The sequence below is a fragment of the Heteronotia binoei genome, chromosome 1 (genome assembly GCF_032191835.1).
Source record: "Heteronotia binoei isolate CCM8104 ecotype False Entrance Well chromosome 1, APGP_CSIRO_Hbin_v1, whole genome shotgun sequence".
Classification (NCBI taxonomy): Eukaryota; Metazoa; Chordata; class Lepidosauria; order Squamata; family Gekkonidae; genus Heteronotia; species Heteronotia binoei.
This window is the reverse complement of record NC_083223.1, coordinates 182,279,464-182,307,203: the sequence shown is the minus strand read 5'-3', so window position 1 is coordinate 182,307,203 and position 27,740 is coordinate 182,279,464. Positions and strand designations below refer to the sequence as shown.

General features: G+C 44.2%; 1 protein-coding gene across 1 annotated transcript in view; it reads left to right on the top strand.

The window, feature by feature from the left end:
* KCNK16 (potassium two pore domain channel subfamily K member 16) overlaps positions 1-21,177 on the top strand; it is a 31,205-nt gene extending 10,028 nt beyond the window's left edge. Inside the window, exons 2-5 of the mRNA XM_060245022.1 lie at positions 2,387-2,501; positions 3,645-3,811; positions 17,225-17,390; positions 20,738-21,177. Of these exons, the coding sequence (XP_060101005.1) occupies positions 2,387-2,501; positions 3,645-3,811; positions 17,225-17,390; positions 20,738-20,961 (672 nt within the window). The 3' untranslated portion in view covers positions 20,962-21,177. The remainder of the gene's footprint in view (positions 1-2,386; positions 2,502-3,644; positions 3,812-17,224; positions 17,391-20,737) is intronic.
* The last annotated feature ends 6,563 nt before the right edge of the window (positions 21,178-27,740 follow it).

Genomic DNA, 27,740 nt, shown 5'->3' with positions numbered 1-27,740 from the left:
AATACCTGAGTGAAAATGTCAACTCAGTGTGCTGCAGTGGAGAAAAAGGCAAACTCTATGTTTGGGATTATTAGGAAAGGGATGAAAAATAAAATGGCCAATATTATAATGCCCCTGTATAGCTCTATGGTGCGGTCTCATTTAAAGTACTGTGAACAGTTCCATTCACCATATCTCAAAAAGGACACTGCACAGCTGGAAAAAGTACAGAGGAGGGCAAGATGATTAGGGGGTTGGAGCACCTTCCTTATGAAGAAGGCTGAAGACTCTGGGAATTTTCAGTTTGGAAAAGAGATGACTGGGGGGGGGGGGGGAACATGATAAAACTTTATAAAATTATGAATGGGTGGAGAGAGTTGAAAAAGGCTGTGATCAGATGAGCTAATTGATCTCATGTTGTTGCTGTTCCCTTGAGGGTTTAAAACATTCAGACAGCATTGTCTGTATCCCATTCCCCAGTCATCACCCCACCCTGGTCTCACCCCTTTTTTCCCAACAGCAGGGAAAGTCCAGGGTTTAGAGATATAACTGGTTTCACTCCACATTTCTGGATGTCTGATATTTCCATTGCGATCTCAAAACATTTCAAAAGTCTGAACCTACCCTTCCATTTTCACTCCTTTTTAAAAAATCAGTTAGTGTTGTGCGTATCATTGGATCTTCATGGCAGGGTTGTGAATTACAACTTGCACATTTCAGCATCCATCATACAGAAAAAAGTACAGAAACTTTTATATAAATAGAATCTCATTAAAAGGGAGTTCAATTTTTAGTATAATTATAGTGTGATGTCATCAGATCTCAGAAGCTAAGTAGGGTCAGCCCTGATTAATACTTCTATAGGAGACCACCAAGGAAATATAAGATTGCTGCCAAAAGGCAGGCAATGGAAAACAAGCTCTGAAAGTGGCTGCCATAAATGAACTGACTTGATGGCAAAAAGAAAAGCCACACACAACTACTTTCCTCTAATCCAGCTATACTGGGAAATGGCCACTAGAGGGCACAAACATTTCTTCTATAATATAATAATCCCATTGACCAGCAGAAACAATCCACAACTATAATACAAACTCTATTCTGTCACTTGATTCAGCAAAGTCTGGAGCCTTCCTCTGATTTAAGAAGCTCTCCTGGAAGGTTCCATGGTTCAAGAGGTACAGTATTTGCGTACAGAAGGTTCTGAGGTCAATCTGCAGTGAAAAGGATCAGGTGATCTGAAAGACCCTGTCAGAGTAGAAAGAGCAATAGACACAGCTCTGAAATATAACAGACAATACCCTTACTGGTACATTGATTTTGTTTTGAAAATCTGAATCTATAAACAATGGCATGGTAAGAAGTATGCTTCCAATAATTCAGTTCTCCAAATATCAGAATCTTGGATGAAGTGTAAGCATTCAATATTTATGATTCACAGGAAGCCAGGTCTATTTTTGTGCATGCCCGTCTATCTTGTTTTCTTCAAGATACAATGAAAGCCTCTCTATGTGAGTCCAGGGAAATACACTGAAAGGCATCAAAACCATCAAGGTGCTAAAATGTGTTTATTTGCTTCAAAATTAGTCTCAGTTCTACACCATCCCTACTATTCATCTTTCAGCGATTTCTCATTGTTTTCACATTGTGTTTAGATGTGGGATGCACAGACAACCACAAGGAAGAAGGTGCCATATTTTGAATGCTCAGCAACATTTTACAATGCAATGCATTTTGGAGGTGACCCATGACATAACCTAGAGCAAAGTGCATCACTAGTAAGGAACAGGAGTGCTGCAGAAGGAACCCTGCAATACAAAAATCTCTTGGCTTGTCCTGACCTGGATAGCCCAGACAAGCTCTGATCTCAGAAGCTAATCAGAGTCATCTCCGGCAAGTACTTGGATGAGAGACCACCTTGGAATTCCACAGCCCGGAGGCAGGGACAGGTTTTATTCAGCTTTCTCTCTGAATATCCTCCAAGCCCTCAGTAGGGGTCAGTCACCAGAGGTCATCATGACTTCCAGGTGTGTGTATGTTCATGCACACACAAACACACACACACATATATGTAAAAAGCAAAAATACAAAACAAAATCTCTTGGCTCAAGCCAGAAAGTCTAGTCAAGCAGGCATCTTTCATAAACAGAGGCTCTAAAACTGCACCAGAAAGCTGGTATGTCTGACATTATCTTGACTGACTGGCAGTAGTGTTTTTCAGACTCACAATGCAGAAGGTTTTTTAAAATTAGCAATACTAGAAATCAAACCATATAGCACTGTATCACATTACAACACTATACCAGGGGCTAAACCCCATGGAATGAAAGTCACCCAGTTTCTGATTGACAATACACTTTTTGTCCTTCACCTGTTAACACTGTCTTGACCTGCTCTTTCTTTTCAGGTCATTATGGAAGCATGGGAGAAAGGTGTCCACCCAGAAGGGAATTCAACGAATCCTAGCAACTGGGACTTTAGCAACAGCTTCTTCTTTGCTGGGACTGTTGTCACCACCATAGGTAAGGTAACCTCAGTGTGTGTGTACATGGAAGTCTTTTCTATTTGGGCTTCCACAAAATATCTGTCAGAAGGTACCGTACTTAGTCATTGCAACGTATGTTTAAAAGGCCATGGTTTCAACCAACACCCATATTCCAACATATACATTTCTTGTGACTAATTATTTGGCTCTAAAGAATGGAACAGATGATAATTTTGCTTGTGTAAAGTTGGCTTCTGCATATTTACAGAAGTTGGATGGTTCTTGCTATATAAACCTACAGCTTAATAAACTGGCCAAAATTAGGCATTTCTATGCTCCTTGATTTAAATGGAAAAATTACAAATGCACTTCAAATCAATGGGAATATAAAGCACTAAAGTTTGGCTAGAGTATAACTTTCATAAATACTACACACAAAAAGAAAGGTGTTGGGGTTACTTACAGCAGGGGTTGGGGACCGGTTGGGGACCGGTACCGGACCATAGCCTGTTTCCAAAGGGCCACGCAGTCTCACTGCTCCCCCCCAGTGCCTCCTCCACCCTCCATTCTCACCATTTTAAAGCCAGGGAAGAGGCCATGAAGCACCTTCCATGCTGACCCCACCCCACCAATCAGGTGATCGAAGGGGAAAACACAGCAGCAGTGGCAAAAGAGCAGTGCTGAGAGTGCCACTTTTTCAGTGGGTTGCTTGCCACTGCTGCTGTGTTTTCCCCTCCAATCACCTGATCGGCCATGGGGTGGGAGTTGACCTGTGAGGTGCTTCACAGCCCCTTCCCTGGGCTTAAATTATTATTTTTTATTATTATTCATATTCCGCCCATTCTCCTGTAGGGGCTCAGAGTGGATTACAACATAAATAATAAAATCACAATAAAATCACAACAACATAATAATAAAAACCCAATTACAATATTCAGTGAAAAGGGGGGTTGCGAGGCTGCACGGGAAGAGAGAGGAGGAAACAGGGGGGAGGAAAACGGGAAGGAGGAGGAGGCACCATGGGGGGAGGCTGAATTGGGTGCCCTCCACCCTACCAGCCCTGGGGACAAGATGGTTGGGGGCCACTGACTTAGAGGAGTGAAGCAGATTCTGAGCCCCATCTGTGGGTGGGGTGGGTGTAAATTAGTGTGACTATCTATCTTGTTTTCCTTTTTTGCAGGTTACGGGAACTTGGCCCCCAGCACCGTGCCTGGCCAGGTGTTTTGCATATTCTATGCCTTATTTGGGGTACCCCTTAACCTGGCATTTCTCAATCAGCTGGGGAAAGGACTTAGTGCTCACCTGATCAACCTGGAGGGATGGGTCCACAAGCCAGGCAGAGCCGGGGTACAGTGTCTCATTTGTCACATTTTCATTGCTTTTTCAAATGTGATTTTTCAAAAACAATCTCAGAGCAGGCAGGTGTTTCTTGGACTGACTGATCATGTAGTTGTTGCATTCTTTCTTGAGGTCAAGAGTATTGGGAGCATTGATTATTTGGGGGAAGGAGAGGGACATCCTATGTAGAGCTGAACTTAAGAGCTCTGGTGTGGGAAAGAAACACTAGGAAACAAGCTGCACTGGTTGTAACATGGAGAAATTACGGTATGGCTTCATGGAGGAAGCAAAGCCATCTTAGAAACAGAGAACCCCTTTAGAAGGCCTAGAACAGGGGTGGGGAACCTTTTTTCTGCCAAGGGCCATATGGATATTTATAACATCATTCACAGGCCATAAAAAATTATCAACTTAAAAAACAGTGCTCCACCAAGGGAGAATGATTCAGGCCAGCAAAATTAATGCAAATGATTGTTTTTTCTATTTGAAGTCACGTGGGGAGAGCCTAAGCTGGCACACACACACACACACACGGCCCGCCATCCTATGCAAATGCATAGGTCCAGGGCTTTTTTGTAAAAAAAGCCCAGCAAGAACTGAGTAGCATATTAGACCACATCCCCTAATATTAGCATATTAGGCCACACCATCTGGGATAATCAAGTGTAAACTGAACTGTGACAGTAACTTTTTCAGGCCCTGCAACAATTCTGGCTGGCCAGCCAGGCCCCGGGGAGACTGCCGCACAGTAAATCTGTGACTCGTGATCCCTGCCTAGCCCTGGGGAGGCTGGTGCACAGCATAGCTGGGCTCCACGATCCTCGCTGGCCAGGCAGGTCCCAGGGAGGCTGCCACATGGCTCGGTTCAGTCCAGCAATCCCCGAGGGCCACACAGCCCAACACTATTTCTCAAAGCATTCTTTTTTCCCCCTTCCCTATCCTATCTTGTTTATTTTTGCACTACCATTACTCCAAAAAGCACACATGTTTCCCCCTCCCTCATTTTATTCTCATAACACCCTTGTGAGGTAGGTTAGGTTGAATCATAGTGATTGACACAAAGTCATCCAGTGAGTCTTATGGCACTGTGGAAATTTGAACCTGAGTTTCCTGTGTCCTGTTCAACCATTGCACCACACTGGGTGTCCACTGGCTTTGCTCTGGGTTGGTGGAAAATTCCTTGCTCTCAATACATGACAGGCACTCACATAAACTCAACACAGTATTTCTCAGTTTTTACCCCCAAAAGTAACATTACATTGTCACTCTGAGGCAAACACTCCTATATTATTTATTTCTTTGAATTTAAAATGTTTCTAGCCTGCCTTTCAGCCAAAGCAAGGCAGGGTTGGGTGGGAAAGCCAATGGGGAGAAATGCAGTCTGGGCTCCTGAGAAGGCCATTTAAGTTTGGTGGGCAGAGCAGCATGAAGACTGGCTGCCTCAGTTCTGCCTGCCCAGCTTTCCCTGATTGGCCATCTGGGAGAGGGATGTGAAAGGGGACCAGGCATGCCATGTGGGCTCCATGCATGCCAGACAAGATGGCACCCAGCCTGGCAAGCCACCCTTCCCACCCCTATGGAATGTAAAGGGGTTCCCTGGTGAGCTGGGGACCTGTTCCTCCTCACATTGTACAAAGAAATGTCTTGCTGCTTCCCAAATGCTTGGGAGGGCAGGAACAAGCAGTGAACTTACAACTCAGCCAAAAGGTGGGGACTTGTCCTTATTTTGTATAGATTCCAGAAATGCTCAGAAGTAGCAAGGCTACTTGGTTTCTAGTATTTCAGAATTTCAGTGTGATATCATGGACAGAACCTAGCCCATGCTTGAGACAAAAGAGGGGCGCAAAGTGTGGCTGCTAAGACAAGTTTTTAAAAGTCAGCTAGCTACACAAATCAATGTTAAAGCAGATCAACCTAAAACCAAAATTAAACAGGGTCAGCATAAAATCAGGACAAAATAAGATCAATATAGAAAACCAGAACAAGGTACAGGGTCAAAAGCAAAAAAAGCTTTAAAAACATTTCTGCTCCCCACCCTCCGGACACACATTACAAACTCACAGAATGCTTAATGGGGAGAGGAAAATTGGAGAAAGAAAGCAGGAGAGCCAAGTCTCTAAATAGTGTTGTCTTCTGACACTTGAACTAACTTTAGAAAGCAATTCTAGTCCCCAGATGCTGTAACTGTCGCAAAACAGTGTACAAATATATTTAGTGCAAACTGAATTGAACAAAAAGAACAGAACACTGAGTATACAGTATAAATAATGTCCCCACAAAATCTTTCCACAGCCTGAAAGTCAGCTTCTGATAGACACATGGGTGGGCAAAATCCTTTGAACTCAGTGTTCAACTCCAATTGGCATGGAGAAAGTAAGGAGGAACTGCTTATATCAACAGAATATACTTCATCACCCTCCTTCTCTCGACGTTATACGGAGCCTTAACTAAATGTCCTTTACACATGGATTATCGCATGCTTTTCTCCTCCGCACAAGTTAATAATTCTGTAGCATACTCAAAGATGCAAAGGAAACAGTGAGATCACTGAATAATATTCTTAAAACACTCCTAAAATGAAGATAGAATAACTACTTGCTCTATACCTCTCATAAGAATAGAATAAGAGGCTTGTTGGATCACACCAGAGGTTTTTCTAGTCCAGGGGTGGCCAAACTGTGGCTCGGAAGCCACATGCAGCTCATTCACACAGACTGCGTGGCTCCTAGAGGTTGTGAAGGAAATTAATGTACACTTACTCTCAGTCAGCCTCTGAGCATTGACCCTTAGGTAGATAACTATTTCTGCCATGTGTGAAGCAGGGAAGGAGGGGGAAATTAAAGAAATTAAAGAAAGTGGTGCAGGGTTCCCCCTCAGTTTCATACCTTGTGTAGTAGCTGTATTTGCTAACCTTGGTGTAAAGGCAAAGAGATGCATAATGATGCAAACAATGGCCAATTGTTTATATGGTTCATGTGTGTTTCCTTCTCCCACTGGTACCAAAAATAATTCCCTAACCTTTCCCTATGCTAGTCTTATGGGGACTGTTATCCCCAACTTTTGTTTTTATCCCCAACTTTTTGTTTCTAGCATGGCCATGTTGTAAAAAGTATTAAGAGTTTTAATAAAGACATGCGTGCAATACTTGTTCATGTCTTGCAGTTCTCAAACATCTGACATTTATTATATGTTGCTCTTATGGTAAGCAAGTTTGGCCACCCCTGCTCTAGTCCAAAATCCTATTTCCCATGCTAGCTAGCCAGCTAGATGCTTCTGGGAACCCCATCAGCAGGGCCTAAAGGCAATCACCACCCCAAAGAGTTGCCCCTCAACTCTTGGCCTTTTCCAGTTTTCATGAATCTGTCTAATCTCTTTTTAAAGTCTTCTGAACCAATGGTAGTTTATAGTAGTGTAATCAATGAATTAATTATGTGGCTTGTGATATAAACAAAAACTAAGCATTCACCCAAGGCATCCACAATTCTGCATTTATAACCTCTTCTACAGATTAATACCTATCACAATGCACATTAAATACATGTGTATGGGGAGTCACCCTTTCACTACTTTTGATAGATTATTGGGAAATAGTAATTTAACAGAGAGATTTTCTGTTCTACTGAGTATGTTTTAACTTCCCAGCAGCTAGCCACGGTAGGGATGAGAAGTAGTACAGTTGGAAAGCAGAGATGGGAATAAATATAGAAGAATTAGATGGTGGGAAGATAGAGAAATGAAGGCAAACAGGTCAGTTGAGGGGCTTAACTGTATGATAGTATTGTATGATAGGAAAATGTTTGCTTCATCGTAGTTTAAAAAGTTTGCAACCACTGAGAGCTTTTTAAAAAATCACTTTTAAAAAGAGCAGCAAACAGCACCAAATAGGAAGAGTGTCTGCTCTAGAACAAAGTTGGAGTCCAGTAGCACCTTTAAGACCAACAAAGGTGCCTTGCCTGGACCTCTAGTGGCTGCAGTACAGAACTACACCAGAAGTAAAATAAATGCAGAAATGCATTGGTTGAATGCAGGATGATTCCAGCTTCAGTGGGCCTTCAAGCTGACTTTGCCTCCCAGGAATTTTGTACCCCCAGGTCCTCCCTGATGGTGTCCCTGCTTGTGGCCACTTCAGAAGATGGGGCTCACAGACCAGGGCCTCCAAGGACTATCTCAATTGATATGAAAACCCACAAAGGAACAGAAGGTCCTCAAGAACCGTAGTCCTGAACCCCTTAGGGCTTTAAATGAGAAGGGGACAAGCTAGGGTTGCCAAGTCCAATTCAAGAAATATCGGGGAGCTTTTGGGGTGGAGCCAGAAGACTTTGGGGGGGGGGGAGCCAGGAGCACGGATCTGATAAGTATAACTGAGCTCCAAGGGAGTTCTGGCCATCACATTTAAAGGGACAGAACACCTTTTAAAATGCCTTCCTTCCAAAGGAAATAATGAAGGATGGGGGCACCTTCTTTTGGGGCTCATAGAATTGGACCCCCTGGTCCAATTGTTTTGAAACTGGGAGGGTATTTTGGGGAGAGGCACTAGATGCTATACTGAAAATATGGTGCCTCTACCTCAAACAACAGCCTCCCAGAGCACCCAATACCCGCAGATTAATTTCCCATTATTCCCTATGGGAATCATTCTCCATAGGGAATAATTGCCCAGTAGACATTTCCCTCCCCCCCCCCCCCCCGGCTTTCTGATGACTCTAAAACAGGGGGGGGGGTCTCCAAACCTGGGGACTGGCAACCCTCTCTCTCTCTCACACACACACTTACTGGGTCTGGTTCCTCCACAACGACATCTGAAAAGAACAGGGGCTACGCTACTTTCTCTCTCACATACACACTTAGTTGCTCTAAAACGAAAGCAAAACAAACTGAGGGACTGTGTTGCTGACCCTTCCCATGAAGTACTTCCTGCTCAACTTTAAAGACACACACACACTTTGAAATGGACCTGTTTGCAGGTTTCTAAACCTGCCCAAAATCTAGAGCTGCATGGTGGCTGTGGGGGCGGGGCTTTCCCCGCTGGCCAGCTGGCTGGGGGCAGGAGGAAGCCTGTAAAACTGGGGGATCCCCTGCTGGGACCTGGGGATTGGGAAGCCTAGGACAAGCTGTGGTAGGGGTTGAGCTATATCTCAGTGGTAGACCATCTGCTTGGCATGCAAAAGGTCTCAGGTGAAGAGGATGTTAATGGTGCCAGTCTGAGTAGACAGTATTAACTTTGGTGGATCAATGGTCTGGTTCAGTATAGGACAGCATCATGTGTTCTTACAAGCACTTTAATTAGAATTGTAAAAATATGCCCCTCCAACATTTATTTTTGCTTTTTTATGTAGCTGTGAACACTTTTCATGTTGCCCCCTTTTATTTTAGGGCTTTTAAACACCTTTTATATATTACATCCCTGACCTGGATAGCCCAGGCTAGCCCAATCTCATTGGGTCTCAGTACTAAGCAGGGTTGGCCCAAGTTAGTATTTGTATGAGAAACTACCAAGGAAGGCCAGGGTTGCCACTCAGAGGCAGGCAATGGAAACCACTCCTGAACAGCTCTTGCTTCAAAAACCCGACAGGGTTACCATAAGTCTAGGATTGCCAAGTTTGACTCAGATAACATCTGGGGATTTTGGGGGAGGAGCCAGAAGACTTTCCTTAAAATAAATAAATAAAAACTCAGTAGTGCAGTTCCCCTGAATACAGTCTTCATTTCCTCTCCCAAGGAGCTGCAAATCATCTCTCTCTCCCTCTCTCTCTCTCAAACACAGAAGCAAAAATAAAACAGTTTGCAATCCACACTCGAGTGGTCTCACTGGGGCAATTTACTCATGAGTTGCTAAACTTTCAATAACACAGGGAAACCAAAGGTTCAAGTTTACCCTTTACTTTGCAAACAACCTCTGAAAAGCTTGTACAACCAACAGTGCCGGCCCAAAGGTGCATGGCACCCCAGGCAGTGCTGCAATGCAGTGCCACGCTCTGCTGCACTTCCAGGGTGCCGAGGCACGGCGCCCACTCACTTCCCTTCCTGTCCCTTTGCCTCCCCCCAGGGTGCTGAGGCAAGGCAAGGCGCAGCAAGGCACAGTGTGGTGCCCATCCCCCTCCCCTTCCTTTCCCATCCCCCCACCAGAGAGGCGAGGCGCCCACCCCTCTTCCCTTTCTGTCCCTTCGCCTCCCCCCCCCCCCAGCGCAATCACAACACACCCACCTGGGCCCTTCCGACCCGATGTGGTGTGCATCTTATCTTTAGAAGGACATGCTGGAGGCTTCTCCCCCTTCATTTCCAGAACTGGAAGGGAAGGGGAGCCAAGCCTTCTCCAACACCTCCTTCTAAAGCTAAGATGCACGCCACGTTGGGGCCAGCAGGGTCCTGGCACCGCACACCATGATTGTGTTGGGGGGAGGCGAAGGGAAGGTAAAGGAGGGGCAGGTGGCAGGCAATGCATGGGCAGAGGAGGCAGGCTAACTAGGTGCTTGCCTGGGGCAATGGGGGGGAAGCCCAATTTGGCACCCCCACCCTCCCGGTGCCCTAGGCAGCCACCTAGTTTGCCTAGTGGGTAAGCCGGCTCTGACAACAGAGGGTCTGGGCTGCTTTCACAGCTACTGGGGGCAGCCAAGTTGTTCTGCCTGCTCACCCTGCCCCCATTCAACCTTAGAGACACAGACACATCATCCAAAAAGGAAGCCTTTGCAAGCTTCCTCCTAGCATTCTGAAGGGGAAAGGCACATGGTAGTTGTGGGTCTGGAGCTTCCCCCCGCCGACCAGCTGACAGGGGCCAGAAAGGAGCCTAGGAAAGTGGGAGAACCCCCGCTGGGACCTGAGAACTGGCGAGCCTACATAAGTCGGCCCCATATGATGATACATATGTATCTATATGTTACTTGTCAATATGTCATTCATACATGAGTATACAAAAATAACATTAAGAACTGCATAAATTAAACAGAAATAATCAAGAAATAGAATATGACACTAAACGACTCATACAAGAGAAAAACAAAATCTAAATGGCAATTTTTCAAGTTTAAATGATGGAGCTGTGAAATTTGGTATCATTCATACTTTGAGCTGGATCCATAATTCAATTGGCAGCCAATATAGCTCTCTTAAAATTGGCATAATACATTCCCATATAATGTGTTCCCATCAGCATTTCTGCTTTTATATTTCGTATCAATTGTAACTTCCAAACAGCCTTCAAAGGCAGCTCAGAATTCAGTGCAGTAATTTAACCCAGGCATCTGCCTCCATAGAACATATTTTGGGCTCTTGGGTTCTGGAAGTTAATGTCACAAATGCAACAAAACAAGTTCTGAAATTCTGGAAACAGGAAGCAAGACTGAAACTTCATATGACTTAGTAATAATATGCAGCTGATTCACACTATTTACCTAAATGTGCTTTTTAGGTTTGTTGATGCAACTTAGAGGGAAGGGCAACTTTTGGTATTTTCTAGAAATAAGATTTCCTTCCTCTTTTATTTTGATTTAGTAGAAGGGTGGCCTAGAAAAAAATATACTGTTTTTTTTAATAGATACTTAATGGGATTATATTTACTAGATGATTTATTTTGCTTTAGGAATGCCAGTTCCCAGGTCTGGGTGGGGGTTCCCCTGGTTTTCGGGGCTTCTCCCTGCTGCTGCCTAAAGATCTCTCAACACTGAATGTATCAGTATTCCCATTCACCTCCTTCCTGATTAATCTTTGCACTTTCTAATTCCATAAAACTGTTTCCAAGTCAGACCTGAGCAACATGCCCTGTCCTTAATTACTAGCAGCTGTCTTTATTGGAGGGAGGGTGTTTTCCTTACCTGGTAAATCACTGCCCCTATTTTATCCGGATTTTTGCCTGGGAAAAGCTTAATAGTTTATTACTATGAGTTGCTATAATTCTCATTCTACAGTTTTCAAGTTCTCTTCCATGATCTGTAGAAGATAAATCTCTGAGAGCTCAGTCCTTAACAGAGTTAAACCCTTATAAGTCCACTGATTTCAATGTCCTTAGGAGGGTGCTTAGAAATAGACTGTAAACTGAGAAGCAGATTCATCTTGTCTGTAGTGAACATAAGAGAAGCCATGTTGGATCAGGCCAATGGCCCATCCAGTCCAACACTCTATGTCACACAGTGGCGAAAAATATCTATGCAGTATATCTCTAACGTGGCTAATAGCCACTGATGGACCTCTGCTCTATATTTTTATCCAATCCCCGCTTGAAGCTGGCTATGTACTTCTTTCTCTACTTTCTCTGTCCCATGCATAATCTTGTGAACCTCTATCATGTCACCCCACAGTCGACGTTTCTCCAAGTTAAAGAGCCCCAAGCGTTTTAACCTTTCTTCATAGGGAAAGTGTTCCAAACCTTTAATCATTCTAGTTGCCCTTTTCTGGACTTTTTCCAATGCTATAATATCCTTTTTGAGGTGCAGTGACCAGAATTGTACACAGTATTCCAAATGAGACCGCACCATCGATTTATACAGGGGCATTATGATACTGGCTGATTTGTTTTCAATTCCCTTCCTAATAATTCCCAGCATGGCGTTGGCCTTTTTTATTGCAATCGCACACTGTCTTGACATTTTCAGTGAGTTATTTACAACGACCTCAAGATCTCTCTCTTGGTCAGTCTCTGCCAGTTCACAACCCATCAACTTGTATTTGTAGCTGGGATTCTTGGCCCCAATGTGCATTACTTTGCACTTGGCCACATTGAACCTCATCTGCCATGTTGATGCCCATACACCCAGCCTCAACAGATCCCTTTGCAGTGCCTCACAATCCTCTCCGCTTCTTACTACCCTAAACAATTTAGTGTCATCTGCAAACTTAGCCACTTCACTGCTTACTTTCAACTCCAAATCATTAATGAACAAGTTAAAGAGCATGGGACCCAGTACTGAGCCCTGCGGCACCCCACTGCTTACCGTTCTCCACTGCGAAGACTGCCCATTTATACTCACTCTCTGTTTCCTATAAATTAGCCAGTTTTTGATCCACAAGAGTACTTGTCCTTTTACACTGATTCTCGAGCTTACTAGGGAGCCTTTGATGAGGAACTTTATCAAAAGCTTTCTGGAAGTCAAGGTAAACAACATCTATTGGGTCCTCTTTGTCTACATGTTTGTTCACCCCCTCAAAGAACTGTAACAGGTTAGTAAAACAAGATCTTCCCTTACAGAACCCATGCTGAGTCTTCCTCAATAACTCGTGTTCATCAATGTGCCTACTCATTCTATCCTTGATAATGGTTTCTACCAACTTTCCCGGTATTGAAGTCAGACTGACTGGCCTGTAATTTCTTGGATCTCCTCTGGAACACTTCTTAAAGATGGAGGTGACATTTGCTATCTTCCAGTCCTCAGGAACGGAGGCAGATTTCAATGAAAGATTACATATTTTTGTCAGGAGATCCACAAGTTCACCTTTGAGTTCTTTCAGAACTCTTGGATGTATGCCATTCGAACCTGGTGACTTATTAGTTTTTAATTAATCTATCCATTGTATGACTTCCTCTCTCATCACCTCAGTCTGACTCAGGTCCTTCAACACCCCTTCCAAAATTAGCGGTTTTGGAGTAGGCAAACACTTCTCATCTTCCACAGTGAAGACGGAGACAAAAAAAGCATTCAGCTTCTCAGCCATTTCCCTATCCTCCTTCAGTAATCCTTTTACCCCTTGGTCATCCAAGGGTCCCACTGCCTCCCTGGCTAGTTTCCTGCTTCTACTATATTTGAAGAAATTTTTATTGATGGTCTTTATGTTTTTTGCAATATGCTCCTCATAGACCCTTTTTGCCTGCCTGATCACAGTCTTGCATATGATTTGCTGCAGCCTGTGTTCCCTTTTATTAAGCTCACTTGGACTAGCTTTCCACCACTTAAAGGAGTCCTTCTTACCTTTTACAGCTTCCATAACTTTGTTTGTTAACCATGCAGGCCTTTTCTTATACCTGTTTATGCCTTTCCTAACTTGTGGTATATTTTTATCTGAGCTTCCAGGATTGTAGTTTTAAATAGCCTCCAAATTTCCCCAAGGGTTTTGACAGTATTAACATTTCCTTTCAGTTTCCTCTTCACATGCCTCCTCATCGCAGAGAATTGACCCCTTTTAAAGTTAAACGTGGTTGTGCTGGTCTTTTGGGGCAACTCCCTATTATACAAATGGTGAAATTAATAACGTTATGGTCACTGCTCCCAAGCGGTGCAATCAATTTTACATCTCTCACCAAGTCTTGGGCATTACTTAGGACCAAATCCAGGATTGCCACACCCCTGGTAGTTTCTGTGACCATCTGCTCCATAGCACAGTCATTGAGGGCGTCTAGAAACTCAATCTCTTTCTCTCGACCTGAACACATATTGACCCAATCAATCTGCGGGTAGTTAAAATCATCTATTACGACACAGTTTTTACGTTTAGCCACTATCTTTAATCCTTCCATCATGTTATAATCGTCCTCTATCTTTTGATTTGGTGGGCGATAACCAACTCCCATAGTTAAATTTCCTTTTGGGCCCTCTATTTCGACCCAAAGCATTTCTAGAAGGGAATCGATTTCTCTGACCTCAGTCTTACTAGACTGTATACCCTCTCTGACATACAGAGCCACCCCACCTCCAACCCTTCCCTCCCTATCCTTCCGATATAACTTATATCCAGGAATCACTGTGTCCCGCTGATTCTCCTCATTCCACCAAGTTTCTGAAATTCCCACAATGTCTATGTTTTCCCCCAACACTAAACATTCCAACTCCCCAATTTTACTTTGAACACTCCTAGCATTTGTATACAAACATCTATAATTTCCCAGGCAAGTTAGGCCTGCAACCTTCCTCCTGCTGCCTTGAGACTTTGGCAGACAGTCCATACTGTTTGTCACCATCTCTGTGGACAACTCTGATCCTTTACCCGGTAGAAAAGTAACAGCTAACCCTTCATCTCTTTGATGGTCCTCCTGAACCAGAGACATTTCATCTCCTGTCGGCTTTCCCCCAAGATTTATTTTAAAAACTGCTCTGCCACCTTTTTGATTTTAATTGGCAGCAACCTGGTTCCATCTGGGGACACTTGTCCCTTTTGTACAGCTCCCGCTTGTTCCAGAAAACATCCCAGTGCCTAACAAACTTAAACCCTTCCTCCCTACACCATCGACTCATCTACACATTGAGACTTCTAATTTGTGCCTGTTTCTCCTGCACGTGGAACAGGTAGCACTTCTGAGAAGGCTACCTTGGAGGTCCTGGCCTTAAGTCTCCTGCCTAGCAGCCTAAATTTTTCCTCCAGGACCTCACAACTGCATTTCCCCACATCGTTGGTGCCAACATGCACCACGACCACTGGCTCCTCCCCAGCACTATCAGCCTATCTACAACATGCATAATGTCCGCTACCTTCGCACCAGGCAGGTCAGTACGCGGTCAGTATGAGGTTTTGCCACCCAGCTGTCTACTTGCCTAAGGATCGAATCACCAACTACCAAGACCCCCCCCCCTCTCCCTGCCTAGGAATGGTTCCTTGGCGTGAAAGGATACTCGCTCACCAACTGAAGAAGAGGTCCCTTCTGAGGGTGCATTCCCCTTATCCTCAGCACAGTGCCCTGTTTCCTCTCGACCCTCATGCTCCCTGGCAGCAACGGGGCTGCCATATTCAGAGTGGGGCTCATCTAATACGTCCCTGAGAGTCTTCTCCGATTGCCTAACTGACTGTCTCTGCTTCTCCAGGTCAGTCACCTGGGCCTCAAGGGTACGGACTCGTTCCTTGAGGACCAGGAGCTCCTTGCATTGAGCACTCACCGAAGACTTCTGTCTTGTGGGCAGATAGTCATACATGTGACATTGGAAAGACCCTACGCCTCTGCTGGCATTCTACCTTCATGATAGCTTTTTTAAAATATACAGTTCCCTTTTAAATCCTGTTTGTTTATGTGGTTTTCCTTCTGGAGCATCTACTTACCTTATTTGGAACACAAGGAAAATCGGGATCTGGGTTTCTGGTCGTTACACAGCCCCCAGGCTATGAGCCACAGGCCAAGAGCCTTTTAGCTCTTGCCCTTCAGCTCGCACCTCTGACAAGGTGCAGCTTAATAATGCAAAGAGGGTGGGGTCTCAGTCTGCCCCAGGAACACAGCCACTCCTAATCAATCAGCAACAATCACCTTCAGCCCACTCAAACCAAACAAACAGCAGTTCCCCAGCAACCACAAACTCAGAATTTTCAGCAATCACACAATCACACAAACTCAGAAATTCTCAGCAACTTCCCCAGCTGTTTAGAAAGCCAAACCTCACCCTTATAGCACTTCTTATCTGCTCTCTCTCAGAGCTCTCTGAAATGTCTCAGAGCTCTTTGAAGTGCACAGAGATCTAAACACGCAAGGAGTAAGGCACTGTGTAGTGCACAACCTGACATTTCACAGGTGTTGATAGAGGCCTTTTGAACTACTGAGTTTCTAGATCAATCTTTATGCTAAACTACCACTGCCTTAGCTTTTAAAACAGCAGAGGCAGCCTATGAAACAATTAAGAAATACAGCATAGAGCCTTTGGCAATTTACAATCAGAGGAGCTCAGGCAGTAAGTTCCGCTGAAAATAGGGACACTACAAGCTATTTTCATTGGAAGGTCAGGTGCTCTTATGTGAAACCAATCAACAACTCCGTTGCCAAGATCTAGGGTTGCCAGGTCTCTGTTGAAAAATACCTGGAGAGTTTGGGGGTGGAGCCAGGAGAGGGTGTGGTTTGGTGAGGGGAGGGGCCTCAGCATGGTACAATGCCATAGATCCACCCTTCAAAACAGCCATTTCCTCCAGAGGAACTGATCTCTGCCAGCTGGAGGTCAGTTGTAAAAGCGGGAGATCTCCAGGCCCTACCTGGACACTGGCAACCCTACTAAGATCTTTGTCTAGCTTGCTCCTCAGACCTCTTTGTGATCCCATCATTTTCTTCACCTGCTCTTGGATCTCACTCCCCTCCATACCAGTCCTTAAATAAATCCTCCCTAATTTTTTTACCAGTTTGTTTCCACGCTGGCTTTGAAGCTATTCCTTATTCCTTTTGCAAGATATGCAGGCTGGCTACAACAATGCATCTGGGCTTCCCACCCCAACAAGAAAGCCAAGAATCTATAAAAGGGTGTGTGCCATCATGCAGATCGGATTCACCTATCTTTTATTAAGAAAACCACTTCAAGGAGAATCGCTCCAAGAAGGAGTAAGAGAAGTTCTAAAGCTCAAGACTTTGGTTTACCAGTTTCTAGGTTTAATACATTTTGGTGCTGATGCAGTCTAGATAAAAGTCAAGCAAAACTTGGAAGCTTTTAGCTAATATGGCACTTGCAGTATTCTAAACTCTGCCTACTAGATAAAACCATCTTAAGCAGATGTTCATTATTACTAAACTGATATTTTCCTCCATATGTTTCTTAGGCGGCACAGACTCTAGCAATGGGACTCTTTCTAACAGCTGGGAGTTTGCTTTTTCTTGTTTTCCCACCAATGATCTTTAGTTATGTGGAAGGCTGGAGTTATGGAGAAGGATTCTACTTCACCTTTATCACCCTCAGTACCATTGGATTTGGAGACTATGTAGTAGGTAAAGATAAACACTGGTGTAAAGTATGCTTTTGCTCAAAGCAGACACAGAACAACCAACTTTAGTACAATATGATTGCTGAAGTTAGCTAATAGCATAATAAGTATTGCTGCTAAATACCAGGCAGTACAGAATCAATAAGCACTTTTTCTTCATGGACAAGAGACAGGATGCATCAGATGTACTCCCCCCCCCCCCAAAAAAAGACTGCTGGCCCTTTCTGCTTTTGTGTTTACTACAGCTCTCCCCTCCCACCTCTGTCACTTAAAAAACCTGCTTCCATATTCACTTGCACACTAAACTCACTCTCCCATCAGATTTTTTAATTCCTTCCACATACTTTTCCCAGCATTCTGCTGTCACTCCACTGTATCTCCATAGTTTCCAAGAGTGGTTTTTCAGAAGAATATTTTCCCCTCCTCTTAATTAGTTTTCAAGCTTTTAAAAGCAGAAACATTTCCTCTGACTTTTCCCCTCCCCTCCCCTCCCCTAGCTGGCTAATTGATCTGTTCTTATTGGCCAGTTTCACTCTATGCATGTCTTTTGAAATAGGAGATTAGGAAAGTAATTGGCTTTGTCTAACTCATTTGCAGAGACATTAAGTTGGCTTGGTTGGTTAAGATGCTGAGCTATTGCATGAAAGGTTTTGGAGTTCAATTCCTCTTTCGGGCAATTTTGTATTTGAAAAAAGAGGTTCCCTTTTAAATTGACTCTGACCACAAACATTTCATACATGAGAATAATGCTGCAGAACCTACTTTATGGCAGCAGCAGCCTGTTTGTGTGACATTTCAGTGCAGAGGGGGCACCAGAAGTTAGCCTTGCCTATGGTGCCAGACAGTCTAGGGCTGGCCTTGATTATATCTATAATTGCTCTAAGGATGGGGAAGTGGTATGACAGTATTCTGCACAGCTGGCTCCCAGACATATCAGTAATCTGTATAACAGATTCTGCACAGTGGTTCTATTGCAAAACTCACAAGACTGAACTCCCTGACTGGGCTCAAACTCTGGCCCAGTTTACATGCTCTTCCATGTTTGTTCTTAAGTGTGTCTCTGCAAGTAAACAAAAAGCTAGTACAACAGGAATAAAGGTTCTAGCCTAGCCCACTCCTTTTCATTCTGGTCTTTCAACTGCAATCAAAGTTTTATTTTTAACTTAAAGAAGCATTTTTAAACTGCATTCTACCATCTCTGGAATCTTCCCAACTAATTCCAATTTCATTCTGCTGAATGTGTTGACCAGGCCTCCAGTGAGAGTACTTCCAGCACCTAGTGACTGCTTTTCTCTGGCTATACTACTACAGTATTCTGCCCATCCATTATCTGAAACTGGCAAATAACTGGGTGTTAGAATTGTCCTGTAGGACCACACCACACAGTCCACATAGTCTGTATTCTGTCTCCAACACTGGTCGCACAAATGCCTCTGCAAAGCTTACAAGCTGGGCATGGTGGAGATAAATATATATTTACCCACACTTTAGAAGCATGGGATGGTGGGACAAAACACAGTGCAGAGGAAGAATCACTCTGATGGTCATTTTGGGTGACACAATCCACTTGAGAAAAAGTTTTGCAGAGACCTTCATATGATTTGCACAAACATCCTCCTACCACATCCCCCACTCATACAGTTAGGGTTGCCTGGTCTGTGTTGGAAAATACCTGGATACTTTGGGGGTGGATCCAGGAGAGGATGGGGTTTGAGGAGAGGCCTCAGCATGGTACAATGCCATAGAGTCACCCTATGGCATAGAGAAAATCAGCCATTTTCTCCAGGGGAGCTAGTCTCTGCCAACTGAAGATAAGTAGTAAAAGTGGGAGATCTCCAGGCCCCACCTGAAGGCTGGTGGCAACCCTATTAAATGGCAGTTGCCTGTGATATGAAACTAATCGTGACTAGGGAAGTTGCATGTTCTTCTTGAACAAAGCTTTTTGATATTTACACATTCACAGTTGAAATTTACCCCATTTTAAATCCACTGAATTCGATAGGTTTAGCAGAGTATGACTGTGTTTCAGAGTTCACTTTCAGTTTCCTTAACACATAGCCTGTATTTAGAATATGTTCCCAAGGTATGGTTGGAGGGCACATGAAACAGAAATCCTGCAGAACCTAAGCAGATGTGGGTCAATGCCTAGATATAGGGTTGCCAACCTCCAGGCTCTGGAAATATCCCACTGTTACAGTTGGTCTCCAGATGACAGGTATCAGTATTTCTTGAGAAAATGGCTGCTTTGGAGGGTGGGTTGTATTTATTTATTTATTTTATTACAGTTCTATCCCACCCTCCTCTGAGAGGCTCAGGGCGGCTAACAGCAATTAAAATCACAGAATTAAATCATTACAATAAAATCACAATTACCGTTTTCGCACACAGCTAACCTCGCAGTCACAATCCTGTTCCCTCCACAGCATCCGGTTGGATTTCGCACCATCTGCGCCGGAGTTACAGGAAGTGCTGCGGCTTTGGCGTAGCAAACATAAACCGCTAAAACCCAGTTTATGTTTGCTATGCAGAAGCTGTGACACTTCCTGTAACTTCGGCGCAGATGGTGGGAAATCCAACTGGGCGCTGCGGAGGGAACAGGATTGTGACTGCGAGGTAAGCTGTGTGCGAAAACGGTAAATAATATGTCAATATACCCTGCTAAGGTCCTTCCCCTCCCCCAAATGCTGCTCTCCTCAGGCTTCACCCCCCCCCCGAAAAAAAAAACCCTCCAGATTTTTTCCAGCCCAGAGTTGGCAACCCCTATGATGGGAGAACTCCTAGGACCCCTACATATACTGGAAGAAATGTGTATAAAAGAAAATGATGGAAGGAAGATGAGATATAAATGAAAGAAGAAAGAAATTTCTTCCAGATGTTTACAAGACAAAGCAGTTGGGTTAAAAGCAAATTGAGTATCCTGGAAAATGTCAAACAATATAATATGTAAGCAAATGCACTGGGTTATATAGGTGGAACACTATAGGTAGGATCCCATGGAAAAGACACGTGTGCAAGGGGGAGGTGATTTTTGCAAACTTCCCCTCTGCTGCAGCAGCCCTTCAGCTCCCCTCTCATATTGCTCCTGGGGATGCCCCCAGCCTCTAGTAGCAGCACTTTGAGGGGCATTTCAGACAACATCGTGAATGGAGAAGGAGGAAGCCACGCTTATGTGCATGGACTTTAGATGGGATCTAACACCTAATATTCACTGTACATGTTTTTGTAAATGTATGCATGTGTGATTTCAACTGTGTGTGCGTGCATGTGCACAAATAGTTTCCATTCTGTCGGGATATTATTTCAGATCACAGAGGAATAAGATCTAATGTATGCTGTGCATTTTCTTCCTAGGCACAGATCCCAACAAGCACTACATCACAGTGTATAGAAGCTTGGCAGCAATTTGGATTGTTTTTGGCTTAGTTTGGCTTGCTCTGATCTTTAACCTGAGTGCTGACCTGATGGAGAAATTCCTGCAACTTAATTGGCAAAAGTCTGATCCAGGCACTGAAGAAACCACTGTTGCCAAATCAGAGGAAACCCCTGATCATCCTAGGATACATATACCAAGCTGAGAGTGGCTAATGGACTGGCATCTTTACAAAGAAAAAAGGAAACACTTCCATGCCCCCTTCCTTTATGCCTACAGAGCAACATTTGCTGGTTGGTTTTGTATCAAGTCCATTAGAGAAAGGTGATTTTTCAGTAGAGAAGAAATCCTTGCCATTGCAAAGAGAACAGGCAAATGAAGCCTTCAAAGTGAAATAAGCTGAAAGTTAAATCCTTGCATGTTTTCCACACAGGAAGCCTTTCAGAAAATATTTTCACAGCCTATCTGCAACGTTCAATCATATTATCAGGGATGGTTTAATTCTGCTCTGTAGCTATTCAACACTGGGGGGCTCCAGAAGAAGCAAAACAGCTGTACCATCAACACTGCCACAGACCCTTAATGGGAATTAGTTTTTTCTCCACAGCCGATAAAATGAAAAACAAGGGAAAGTCACTACTGTTGGCTTTCTTCTTTTCATTAGGCAGTTATCTCACTCTCTCATTCAGCTGGTTTGATATTTATATATAATGACTGTATGTCCATAAGGTTACATAGCCAGATTACAAAAATGTTCTTTTAAATGCCAAAAGTCAAGAGTTCAGAGGAACATTTCTGAAATAGGTGGGAAAGCAGTACTTTATGAACATCCTTATATTTGCCTCTGCCTTACATGGATGCAACTCATGAGTGCCTATGGAGGGAAGTAGGGTAAAAATGATTGTACTATGGAAATAAATGCAATAAATATGGTTTGTTTTTTTTTAAAGTAGCCCACCATTAATTCTTTTGTCTAACATTCTTTCTCTACTCCTTCCAGTATGGTTAAAGTGAACTGAGTTGACCCTACAGTACATGGTAGATTGTTCAGGTAGCTTTCCACTCCTCCAGAAATGTTCTAGTATTTATGCTGGTTTGTAATTTGTCAAGAACCTCCCAGTCCTTATTTATTTATTTTACTTTATTTGCATTCCTCCTTAAACACAGCCAATTTCTTCTACATGCTCTTCTGTCATCAAGTATATCCAACATGTTTAACAAAGGAAAAAGAGGTTAGGACTGCAATCCTAGGCATACTTCATGGAAGTTGGTTCCATTGAACTCACTGGAATTGATTTCTGTGAAAACCCTACACGGAAAACCCTTCTGTGCCACCCTACCCATTCAAGGCTGTGAAAATGTACAATGCATTCCCCTGCCACTCAGAAGATGTGGCTGAACCCAATAGGTAAGAGAATTTATTCCGTCTGGACCTTATCAATCGACATTTCTTCAGTTTTGTTAGAATTCATATTCCATATCTGGATTACAAGCAGGGTCAGACTGTTATCAAGGACTGAAACAATGTTACTTGAAACACATGAAATGGAGAGACAGAAAAAAAAAATAGATTTACCAAGGAAGTTTCTTCTGTTTGATGGCAATGAGGTCATCCTGACAACTAAGTATCACCTTTCCTATTATTCCTGGAAGGAAGTTACAATGTCCTCTTCCACTAAGAAATGCTCTCCTCCTTCAGTTCATAGACTTCCAAAACTATCCATCACCTTCTATAACATGTGCCAAATAGTTTTATACCGTTTTCGTGCACAGCTTACCACGTGGTCACGTTCCTGTTCTCTCCGCAGCGTCCGTCGGATTTCCCACTATCTGCACCGAAGTTACAGGAAGTGCTGCGGCTTTTGCATAGCAAACGTAAACTGGTACCATTTTCGCACACAGCTTACCACGCGGTCACGTTTCTGTTCTCTCCGCAGCGTTCATCGGATTTCCCACGTGACCGCATGGTAAGCTGTGTGCGAAAACGGTCTGGGTTTTAGTGGTTTACGTTTGCTACGCAAAAGCCACGGCACTTCCTGTAACTCTGGGGCAGATAGTGGGAAATCTGACGGATGCTGCGGAGAGAACAGGAACGTGACCGCGTGGTAAGCTGTGTGCAAAAACGGTCTTACATGCTAGTGAAACAAACAGCATTCTATGTATACATTTTAGGAAACATAAAAGAAACTACTTAAATAGAGAAAAACATGAAAGGACATTTAGGACCCTATGCTTTCTGGGACTATAAAAAGATGGTATATCAGCGTGACAGTCTCTGTTGTGATGGCACTTGTTCCTATCACTTTAAGACCCAGGAGATTCTTATGGTATTTCTTTTTACTTGTGTACACAAATGTATTTCTTTTTACTTGTGTACACAAATGCAGCATAACCTAGAAACCTGTTGTGTAGAAGACTGTAAGACTCTACAGTATAAGCTTTGGTTATCTTGTCTTTCAGACAGTGGGTGGTTGATAATTTCATCCATAGAAACTGGTGTAGCTGTCCTGTCCTCTTGACAACTCATGGTGTCTGCTGCATTTCTCCCTCTGTTTGCCTCCCTGGGCTGTTCTGGAGAAAACGCCTGTGGTAACAAGCTGAAGATTTGGTCTAAAGTTTGTCTTGGCTGTAGGCCAGGCTGATGTTTTATAGTCAGTGTAGTATCTAGGTAGAACTGAGAGCAAAAGGATTGAAATACAAACTTTAAAAATGTTTTTCTTACATGTTGGTCAAGGAAGGCATAGGCATTTTCTCTAGTCTCAAAAAGAATGCCATTAAGGTGGCCTCCAAATAATAGAGAAGAGGGCAGACTGGATTTGGATGTCACATCTATGAATAAGGTTTTTTTTAAAAAATAAAATCATAGACTGAAGTGGGGCATGTCTGCTGATGCCATTGCTCTAGATGAAAACTTACGGACTGATTCCCTACTAGATTTGTTCTTGCTCTCCCCCCCACCCATGCTTCCCTCTGAATTTGCACAAGCTCCCTATGGCTGTGACTTGGCCTGCTTCTTTCCCACGGTAAGCAGAAACCTGTTTTCAGATTATCTTGCTTGCCACGGGAAAGAGGTGGGCGAAGTCGCAGCTCCGGGGCAGTTGGTGCGAAATTGGATGGAAGCATCAAGCTCCAATGCTGGAACAAGCCTAGTGGGGAATCGGTCATATGGCATATACACTGTCCATATATTCTGCTATTTAGCACTAGATAGTCCATGATGATCTTATTGGCCCACATGAGTTATTCTTGTACAATCAAGGAGGTCACAGCTGAAGCTTTGAACATGGCCTATGGGTTCTGTGTACAGCAAGTTCACCCTTTTGGTCCATGGAGCCTTTCAAAGAGCCTTTTCCATTTTCTCTTTCAAAATGGAGCCCTAACACTGCCGGAGCACCAGCTATGGACTTTGAATCAATCGAGTTGTTCCACTGAGGAAGGAATATATTTTCTTGGCGGGGCCAATAGGGATGGTCACAAACCCCAAATGGCAGTTTGGTTCAGTTCAAGGTTTGGGGCAGTCCGCAAACCAAACCCAAAACTGAACTGACCCAAACAAGCCTGAACTGAACTGGTCTGGCAAGTTCCGTTCCCCCTTTCTCCCGGCAGCAGCTCACCTCCACCAGGACAAAGGGTGTGGGGACTGCCCTGGAAGGCACTTTGCTTTCACTTTTCTCCTAGCCACAGCTCACAGAAGTCAGGAGAAAGGGGGGCACATTGAAGTCTCAATTACTGTTGGGGAATGGAGGCTACAGCTGCTGAAGACACTGCCAGAGCAAGTTGCCCAGTTTTCCAATGTGTTGGCTTTGCTTCAGCAGCAGCTACAACAGGAACCAGCCACCCCTCTGCCTCTTGGTGGGACAATGCTACCTGCACTGGTACCTCTGCCCCAGGAATATGCCCAGTGAGTCTGCCAGAGAAGTTTGGAAGAAATGTGGAGGAGTTCCTGATGTTCCTGGTCCAGTGCCAGCTATACATTGACCTCCAAGCCTGGGATTTTCCAGGTGGAAAGACCAAAGTCGGCTTCATCCTAAGTCTTTTGAAAGGACACACAGTCAAGCGGTTTACTCTGCTGCTGCTCAGTCAGTCCCTACTCCTGAGAGATCTTGCTGGTGTTATAACCCGCATGAAGACTGCCTTTGCCAATCCCCAGAAAGCAGAAAATGCCAACTAGTGAATTCATGACCAGAGAAAGGGCAAGGGTTCTGTGTCTGCCTGTGTCATGGAGTTCCAGCTGCTGGCTCAGGACCTGACTTGGAATGAACTTGCACTCATGGACCAATTTTCAGAAGGGCTAGCAGATGAGATTCTGGATGAACTAGCTCAAGTTGACCACCCCCTATCCTCCAGGCCCTCATAGTATTGTGCCTTTATATTGACAGTCATTTGGAGGCCAGAAGCAACCTGGAGATGAGATGCCCCATCGTGTGAATACCCAGGGTCTTCTGCCAGCCCTACCCAATCATCCTCTGCCAACACCTCTAGCCATGGGTGAGTGTAAGCTGATGTAGCTATGTGCTGCTCACCCTCAGTTGACAGAGAAAGAGAAAAATAGACATTGGGCCCAGAATCTGTGCCTACACTGGTAGTTCAGGGCATTATGCCAGTAATGTCCCTAATGTCTTAAATATTTAAATGGTTTAAATGCTTTAAATGTTTTAAAATTTTAAATGTATTAATTATTTTAACTGATTTATGCTTAAACTGTATTAATTATTTTTAAGAAGAAGAAGATGATATTGGATTTATATCCCGCCCTCCACTCCGAAGAGTCTCAGAGCGGCTCACAATCTCCTTTACCTTCCTCCCCCACAACAGACACCCTGTGAGGTGGGTGGGGCTGAGAGGGCTCTCACAGCAGCTGCCCTTTCAAGGACAACCTCTGCCAGAGCTATGGCTGACCCAAGGCCATGCTAGCAGGTGCAAGTGGAGGAGTGGGGAATCAAACCCGGTTCTCCCAGATAAGAGTCCGCACACTTAACCACTACACCAAACTGGCTCTCCGTTTTATGATTAATGTTTTATATTTATATTTATGTTTTATGATTAAACTGTATTTATGTGGAACTCCGTGCTGTGAGCCGCCCTGAGCCACTTGTTGGGAAGGGCGGGATAGAAATTATAAAAATAAATAAATAAATAAATAAATAAATAAATAAATACCCTGAAAAGAAGAGATCCTGCCCGCAAGCAAAAAACAATCAGCCCCAAATCAGCGTGAGCCATACAACCTGGAGTATGCCACTGGACTTAGTGGTCCCACCAACCCCAGCACTGGACAGTCTGTGGTCCCTGTAAAATTGTCCTTGCTTGGCAGCCATTGGCTGCAAGCAAGCATCATGTCACTTCAGGAGCTTCCTGCTGTTTCATGGACTCCACCTTTGCCTGCCGGCATCAGGTCCCATAGAGCCATGACAACCATGTGCATGCTACTCTCAGCAATTCACACCTGCAGAACAAAATTATACCATTTGGGAGAGGGAGCTGGTGGCTATTAAAGCAGTTTTCAGAGTTTAGAGAAATCACCTGGAAGTGGCTCAGCATCCAGTGCAGGTGCATACGGTTCATCAGAACACCTACAGATGATGTGTTGATTGAACTAGAGACAGATTACAGATTAGGTGATCGTTGTTCTTCTCCCAGTTTACTTTGTACTTCATTGTACACGTGCAGATATCCCTCGTGTCTACTCGGGCATATCCGGATCATGGGCTGGTTTATGTATATGGACCCGATTGTATGCAATGCATGATGGAATATTTATTTACAGACAACCTTTACACAAACATAACAATAGCAGTTGATGGCTCAGTTTAATGAGCATTATTTCCCAGTGAGTCCCTTGTAGTTAGGTGGCGGCCATATACTCCTGGGTCCCTCTGACCACCCACACCTGACAATATGTCGGACTGGAAGGGTTACTGGCATTGTGGGCGGCAACACCCGGTACGGAGGTGGTCTTCTCCGAACCTGCAGGCAAGAGCAGGGGCTCGCCCCTCACTTCTGTCCGTGATGGCCTCGTGCTGGGCTCCATCAGGTTACTGATATAGATTCAGACTCCCCGGTTCGGCCAACACAACTACCTCAAAGCTAGCCTTTTTCAAGGCTAGCACACCTTTCCTTGTAAACAGATAGACTTAAAACATATGCATGCGGCCATACTTGGTTGAAAACACAACTTTAGCTACTTTCTCCCGCCCGGGAGATGGCAACAGTCAACCTGACACGTCACACATTTTGCCAAGTGCTGCCTCCCACTGGTGGATGAAGCAATTTACAATGGGACGGGAGAGGAGATGCACGCCAGGGTTCGAGGAGGAGGGATTATGCAATGTTTCTCTTTACATGTAAACAGGATTTCCAGGCCTTTGTGAGTGTGAATCTTCCCAAGAACATAACATACCTATACTGTTCACATACAATATACAATAATATTATTGTTGAGTTGAAACACATACAGTAGCGCTTGATCACTGTAACAAGTAAGAACCTTCCACGGCCTAGCTTGGCTCGGTGGTGATGGGCTCAGCCATTCTTCCCCCTTAGGGGCTCATGTGCCAGTCAAACTCCTGATGCCCTTGCAGTCTGGCATCTTGAGAGAGTCTGTTCTGGCTCTTGAGACCCTGGAAGGGTGAAACTTTTAGTAGGAGTCCCCGTGCTCCGGAAGGCAAGTGTCATTGCCTGCCCTCTTTTAACCCTCAGGGCTGCTGGTACGGCCCAAACTCTTTTGGTGAAAAACAGATTTGAAGAAAAACTAAAGTTTACTTTAGTGTTAAGTACATTCCCAGAACAAGTGGGCAGGTGCTCTCTCTCTCTCAAGACAGAGTACACCATTCCATCAGAAGAAGAACATCCATTGGCCACCCTCCTCCCACTGGAGACATTTACTGCCATGCCAACCCCAGCCACACTCAGGGAACACATCCAGGAACAGCAAAAACAACTCCAGGTGCTTCATGCAAAAACAGGCACTGGGGGACCCAAATG